Source organism: Microtus ochrogaster, linkage group LG9 (assembly GCF_000317375.1).
Source record: "Microtus ochrogaster isolate Prairie Vole_2 linkage group LG9, MicOch1.0, whole genome shotgun sequence".
In the NCBI taxonomy this organism is placed as follows: Eukaryota; Metazoa; Chordata; class Mammalia; order Rodentia; family Cricetidae; genus Microtus; species Microtus ochrogaster.
Window position 1 is genome coordinate 5,002,520 of NC_022034.1, and position 7,335 is coordinate 5,009,854.

Consider the following 7,335-nt stretch of genomic DNA (forward strand, 5'->3'; position numbering starts at 1 on the left):
CACACCTGTGCTTCCTCTGCTCACATCTCTGCTCACACACCTCTGCTTTCTCTGCCCACACACCCGTGCTTTCTCTGTACCATCCTGATTCTATGCGCTGTATGAAAGCATTAGAAAATCCGCAAGCACGTGGGTACAGGACCTGAGGTCCCGGCCATCCCAGGCAGAGGGGACAGCCACCCACGGTCCTGTCTTGTGTCCCCTGACAGGTGCTACCATTCACCTCGTGTGCATTATCATCCTCCTTCTGTGGCACCCAAACCCAGCCCAGCTGCCCGTCTTCTTCATCCTCTCTGGCCTGTGGGGAATGGCAGATGCCGTCTGGCAGACACAGAACAACGGTGAGTGCCCAGCACAGGCTCATGGTGCCTCAGTTTCCCTCGGTAAGCTCTCTTGAGGGTAGCAAGGCCAGAAGGCCATCACTAAGGTGGAAATCAAGGTCTCTGTGTATGTCTAGTTGAAGCCCCCAGTAGAAGGCAACTCGGGACAAGGGAAGTGAGAAAGAGACACCCAGGTCTCAAGGACTGTGTTCTCATGTCTGAGTACACATGATGCAGACGGAGGGGCGGGTGAGAGCATGGGGTGCCCTCGAGTGCTCACAGGGGCGCACAGACGAGGAGCCAGAGGAGGTGATGGCAGGGAGGAACTATAGAGCATCCAGATAGGGACGCGGGATGCTAGCACATGTCACCCTGTATCCTGTTTCCTTGAGGCCGTAGAAGATGGAGACAGGGACACAGAGGAGGAAGATGCTTGTGGGCAGGTTAACGCTCCTGATGACAGTCAGGATCAGAAATGGAGGTGAGAAAGTCCTATAGACACCCGCAGAGCCAGGCTGAATAAGGGATGCTAATTTAAAATCACATAATTTCAATCCTTTTGTACAGGTAAGAGTGTGATGTTTGTTGTTAAAAGACAAACCAGTTTCTTCAAAAGTGTGTGCTTGCAGCCACCCCAGTGAGGAGTGTTGTTTTGTGCTGAGTTCCTGTTGCTGGCTCCACCCAGCTTCCCACAGCACAACATGCCCACACGGCATCCAGATGGTTGCCTGTCCCTCTTCGATGTGGCAAATTGCATGCAGTTTGGTCACATCTCAAGAACAGTATCCTGTGGGGCAGGGGAGACGGCACAGTGGACCAGAACACTTGCTCCAGGAACAACTCGATGAACCGAGACATTCAGATCTCCAGGTTGGAGCCTGCGACCCCAGCACTGGGAAAGGGGAACTGAGACAGGAGAATTGCTGACACTTGCTGGCCAGGCAGTCGAGCAAGGAAACCGAAAGGTCCCGTTCTGGCGAGAGACCCTGTCTTAGGGAGGAAGATGAGAGTGACTGAGCAGGATGCCCTCTGAATGCACACACATGCACATGTACACACAAAGGACAGACGTGATGGTATGTTCTCTTCTTATTCGTAGACATGAGTGAGCCCCCCCCCCCAACTGAGCCACCAGTTTTTAAACCCTTCAGTTTAGTGCTGTGGACTCAGACACCGGCTCCTCTGGCTGGGGCTGGGTGCCCCAGGGCTTGGGGGTTTCTGCAGCTTCCCAGTAAATCTGCACTTATCTGTTCATCCAATCTGACGACTGAGGGAGGATGGGTGCCGTTACTATAGCAACCCTCACATGCCACTTCACTGCATGCAAGACATAGAATGCTCATCTAAAAATACACTCCGTCCCATTGGCTGCTGAAGGGGCTAATTTTCAAGTTCACAAGGGCACGGAGTCTGACTTCTTAGGGCCCATTTTTCTTCCCAACAGATGAGACGCCTGTCAGTTCACTCAACATCCCCTCACCTAACGACCAGAATCAGGGTCTCGGTCACTTTAGCCTCGAGTGCCCTGCACAGCTGAGGCAGCCAGGTCAGGCTGCTGCTGAGAGCAAAACAATAATTAATTCACAATAGCCTTATGTTTACAGACAAGCTGTAGAGATGGTACCAAGTCTGCATAGAGCCAGGGCCCAGCCCCCAATATTCATCTTCCACAACCAGCGGAAGTTGGCTGCTATCAGGACATGGGTTCCCTGTGGCTCACAAAGGGTAGATGCCCTGGGATGGTCACCTCCTTGCCATGCCCCCTCACCCATCCGTCTAGATACTGCTGGCATGGTTGCCTATTTTCTCATGGACTTTTCCCTTCACTTGTCTGTCTGGTTGTTACCGTGCAGACAAATGGACAGACATGACTCCTCCCTTCTCTGTCTAGTCGTAGCTGATGTGAACACCTCTCCCTCAGGGCTGGTTTGAGGCATTCCAGAAGAGACGGTAGTTGCTCTGCCCAGATCCACAGGTCTTCTGCAAAGGCAGTTCAGGCTATGCACCCAAAATCCTTAGCTTCTCAGTTGTCTGGGACGCAGTCTCTGGTGGAGCTGTGTTCACAGAGAGGAAGGGACAGGGCCACTTCTGCTGGTCCAGTTCCCTGATGGATCAGCTTCAGTCTCCGTAGTTATCAGTTCTAGACTTCTGACTCTCCTGCCCTGGGGCCCTCCATTTAGTATTTCTCTACACTGGGCCCTCCATCCTAGGATCCTTCCATGTCGGGCCTTTCTACCCAAGATATTTCATTCTGGGGACCCCATCCTGTGTCATGACATTCTTTATCCTGGGTCCTCTGTCTTAGGGTCCTCCCTCCTGGCCCATTATGGGAAGCCAAGCAGAATTTCTAGGGGCAGTGCTGCTAGGATTCAGACATTATGCTGGCCCCTGTCACCTGGCAGGATGCACCCAGGGTCCTATGGCTAATATGTCACTATGTAGTCTATATGCAGGTGCAAAGGTCCCTTTAAGAGACAAGCTCCACCTACTCTCTCTCTCTCTCTCTCTCTCTCTCTCTCTCTCTCTCTCTCTCCCATTTCTCTGAGGAGGCAGGTCACTGTCTCTCTGTCTCTATCTCTCCCTTCCCTTCCCCAATAAACTTCCTTCCAGTGTAAGCTCTGTCTGAAGGCAGCATCTTTGTTCCATGGCAGGTCACCACATGCAGGGGCTGAGGGTGGTCTTGGTGAAGAGGGAGTTGTGTGAGTAGGAGCTGGCACAGCCATCTGGGGTGTGGACAGACCACAGCAGGTCACCAGGGCCTATCATTTCCTCATCGATCCCTCCCCAGTGCACCTGCCACTCAGCCATGTTATGCAATGGGATTCTTGCAGCTCTCCTGCAGATCTATCAAAAATGCCCTGTCCAAAACAGGAAGCAAAAGTGACTTCATTCAGAAGCAGAAAAGCATCGGGCTGTGTGAGTTTTGAGTTTACTGTAACCAATAAAAATTACCATAGGCTGGGGAGTACAATAAACATGGCTTCTCTCACTGTTCCCTCTGCCAGACCCCTGCTCAGGAGGTCTCAGGAGTGCACACATACACACATGGACAGAGGTGCTGGGTGACTATTTAAAATGGAAAACAAGAGACCGCTGAGGACATTAAAAAGGTAAAAGTCATACTAGGTGTGATGGTGCACGCCTTCAATCCTAGCACTCAGGCAGAGGCAGAGGCAGGCAGATCTCTGTGAGTTCAAGGCCAGCCTCGTCTAAAAAGCAAGTTTCATGACAGTCAAGGCTGCATAGAAGAACCCTGTCTCAAAAGGCAAAGATTAATCACACACCTTTAATCCCAGCACTTGGGAGACAGAGACAGGCAGAACTCTGTGAGTTTGGGGCCAGCCTGGTCTACAGAGTGAGTTCCAGGACAGCCAGGATTGTTTTGCTGAGTAACCCTGTCTCATAATAATAATAATAATAATAATAATAATAATAATAATAATAATAAAAGTCACAGAACTAGTAATAAAGGCTTAGGAACTTTCAAGTGGCACCGACTTTGCTTCTAAACACTGCGAGGCTACTATTGTTACGTGTTGGCGGCATAGCCTTGAAAGGACAAATAAGGGTTCCTGTGAATATAACTCATTACCCTTTGGTCCTGGAGACAGGTGAGGAGCCCAACCTGGCACTGTGAGGGTAAAAGAAACTCCATTTATGCCAGGCATTTATGCTGGTACCCACCAGCCATTTGTCTCTGACTCCAGCCCCTGGAAGATAAGTTCCCAGTAACCTTGACTCAGTGACCGCCACCCAAAACTGAACAGCCGTGACCATCTACTTGCTACAAGACTAATTGCTTTTTTGCTTCTGTAACTTGCTTATGCAGACACCCAAAGATTGTTTTAAGCTGCCTTAACCCCTTCACTTTGCAGATCAGACTGGTTTTTGCTGGCTTCAATAGATACGGGGTCTTCTTGTGCCTGTCCATTCCTCCCTTAGCTCTCCTCCTCACGGCAGTCTCAAATTTGGCGCAGAGATGGTTTACCCTGCCAGAAGCTAATCAATAAATCTTTTAACTATTGTTGGGTTGAATCTATGATCTTTTCCACGGGGTCACAAACTCCACAACAACACACCCTGAACTCTTTCTTTATCCTTAGAGGAGGCCAGCTCCCTCCCGCAGCGACTGCTCTGCATCTCCATGCTCCCTCTCCTGTGCTGCCCACTGCTGGAGGCCTCACCTAACTGTCAGCACAATTATGTGCTATTTTGTTTTTAAGAAAAAAAAATCCAGATTTTTTTTTTTCAAGAAAGCTGGCAGTGGCAAAGTCTCTGTATCAGGATTAATTTAATGGACCGTATTGTGTGTCTCTGTGCTTATTAATGGTATATGTGTGTGCACGTGTTTTGTGTATGTGTGTGATATCTGTGTACGAATGCACACGTGTGCACGTGTTTTGTGTATGTATGTGATATCTGTGCACGAATGCACACATGTGCATGTGGAGTCAACACTGTCTTAGTCACTCTCTATCTTAATATTTGAGACAGAGTCTCAAACATTCAGCTGGGTGAGCTGGCTAGCAAGTCCCAGAAATCCTCCCTTCTGTCTCCCAGGACTAGGATTATAGGGCAGTGCCTGACATTTTCTGTGGATACTGGAAGCCTGCGCTTCCAGTATCTCACACAGGCCCCGATTCCTGTTTGCATCTTATACAACCTTTCCACTCTCGTCTCTCCTCCACAGCTCTGTACGGTGTCCTGTTTGAGAAGAAAAAGGAAGCTGCCTTTGCGAACTACCGCCTTGGGGAAGCCTTGGGGTTCGTCATCGCCTTTGGGTATAGCTCGTTCCTGTGTGTGAGGACCAAGCTCTATATTCTCTTGGGCATCTTGAGCCTGACCATCACGGCTTACGGGACTGTTGAGTACCTGGAATCCAGGGCTGCTGGCAAGGCCCCTCCTGCAGGAGAGAAAAGAGAGGCAGGAAAAGAAGAAATGAAGACAGAGATATGAGTTCAGCCGAGCCATGGCCAAAACTTCAGCCCAGGTCGGCAGAGGAGGTCTGTACGGCAGCACTCAGTAGATAGACACCTGCAAACTGTTTCAGCAATATCTGGACATTCTGGAGAGTATTTTTTTATGGATTTTTCTCAACTTGACAAATTTCCAGTCCATTTTTCTACTCACAGAGATCAAGGGTATATATGCAACGGGCTGGGAACATAGCGTAGCGCTGGGGTGCTTGCTCAGCACGCGAAAGGCCACGTGTTCAGTCCCCACTACCACAAAAAGAAGGCAACACCTGTACAGGGGCAGGGGAGATGGCTCAGTCCGTACAGTACTTTCCAGGCCAAGCTTGCAGACACCAGCTTGAACCCCGACACACGTTAAAAACAAAGGCAGGGATTGGTAATGGCAATGCACACTTGCCATTGTGCGTTCTACACTGGGGAGGCAGAGGCAGAGAGGTCCATGGAGCTTATTGGCTCTTCAGACCCATGAGCTCCAGGTCCAGTGAAAACCTTACTGAGGTTAACAGAAACTGGGGTCACCTAATGTCAACCTCTGGCCTATATACACTACACACACACACACACACACACACACACACACACACACACACACTACACGGAAGTATCTGTTATAGATATTAAATGAAACATCAAAAATTTCCAGAGTAGGTTTACCTTAGTTTTTGCTGTTGTGTTTAATAGTTGAAAGAACCGTACTCTTACAAACACCATAATTTTACAAATGGGTCAACATCTAATGTCACAGATTTTACAAATGGGCACAAAAGCCAACTGAACAAAGCTCACAGGGGTTAGCCACTCCGCAGCGCGTGCCTCTTGAAATCCCCTGGGGGCTTGTCTAAATAAAAATAGTGTATGCCTCTGTTTCCTGCCTAAATATGTGTTCTAAACACTCACATGTATCTTTCTCTCCCTCTCTCTCTCACACACACACTCACACACCACATGCACACACGCATGAGCGCACACGTGCACACACGCGCACACACACATGCGGGCTTGCCATGTCAGGATTATGCATGTTAGAGGCCATTGGAAGAATTTCAAACGGGATGCTTGTTGTTCAGTTATCACTGTTGTGAAGTCAAACATAATTCATGCACAGAGCCTGGCAGGCGCGCACGCTATGGCCATGTGTGTTACCTGTGGGCACGTGTAGTCCTCCAGCCACCGTTCGCGTTCATCATCCCGTGGCCTCTTTCCATTCTTCCTCCTCTGCAACACTCTATCAGGGGCAGAGCTGCCATTTTTCCACACACACTTTTTTTTCTGAGTCCTTTGCCATAGAATTCTGGGTCCCTGCACCATTGCCAAGACTCCTGTGTGGTTTTTGACATGTCTTTCTTCTTCTCTCTTTACCACCACATGGGATTCTGGCCATTTCTGAAGAAGTCAAACTTACGTAGAAGGCATTCAACAGGAGGCAATGGACACTTGGCATTCCCTCCAGCTTGGAGGTTTAGGATTTTGTAGACGAGTCTTGCGTGTGAACAGGCGTGAGGTGAGCTTGATTCAGATCTACCCGTGAGAACTCTAGTACTGAGAGGAGGGTAGGAAATGCATGCATGTAAACCCGAGGAGATCACAGAACATAGATTTGAATCATAAAGTCCTCTGGTATGGGTCTGAGATGGAGTTGCAAGCATTGCTAATTTTATTTTATTTTTTTAGGGGAGCCTGGGAGGAAGTAACGCAGACATCACCTGGTGCATTGGGTGACTTCAGACACAGATATCTCAGCTGTGTGGGTGGGCTAGCCTGGTTTAAGAGGGTGGATCGTCCGTATGTCACAGAACACAGTATTCCTTATAGAGTAAACTTTCTGTCTCCTTCCAATGAGCTCTCCTCCTCCAGCGAGCACCCTGACAGGTCACCAGGGACAGAGGAGCTGCAAAGACTTGCCTGCACTACACAGAAGTGTTCTCTAGCCAAAGGTGTTTAATGCATGCACGATCTCCAGCCCCTGAGTCCCCGAGTGACATTCTGAGAATGGCATCATTAAGAGAAGCAAGTTTGGGGGCATTGACAGTGCACACGGA

General features: G+C 49.3%; 1 protein-coding gene across 1 annotated transcript in view; it reads left to right on the forward strand.

Annotated features, from left to right (window-relative positions):
- The window catches only part of Unc93a (unc-93 homolog A), a 30,384-nt gene extending 24,549 nt beyond the window's left edge, over positions 1-5,835 (forward strand). Inside the window, exons 9-10 of the mRNA XM_013352317.2 lie at positions 210-341; positions 5,011-5,835. Coding sequence (XP_013207771.1) covers positions 210-341; positions 5,011-5,276 — 398 coding nt within the window. The 3' untranslated portion in view covers positions 5,277-5,835. The remainder of the gene's footprint in view (positions 1-209; positions 342-5,010) is intronic.
- Positions 5,836-7,335: the final 1,500 nt, after the last annotated feature.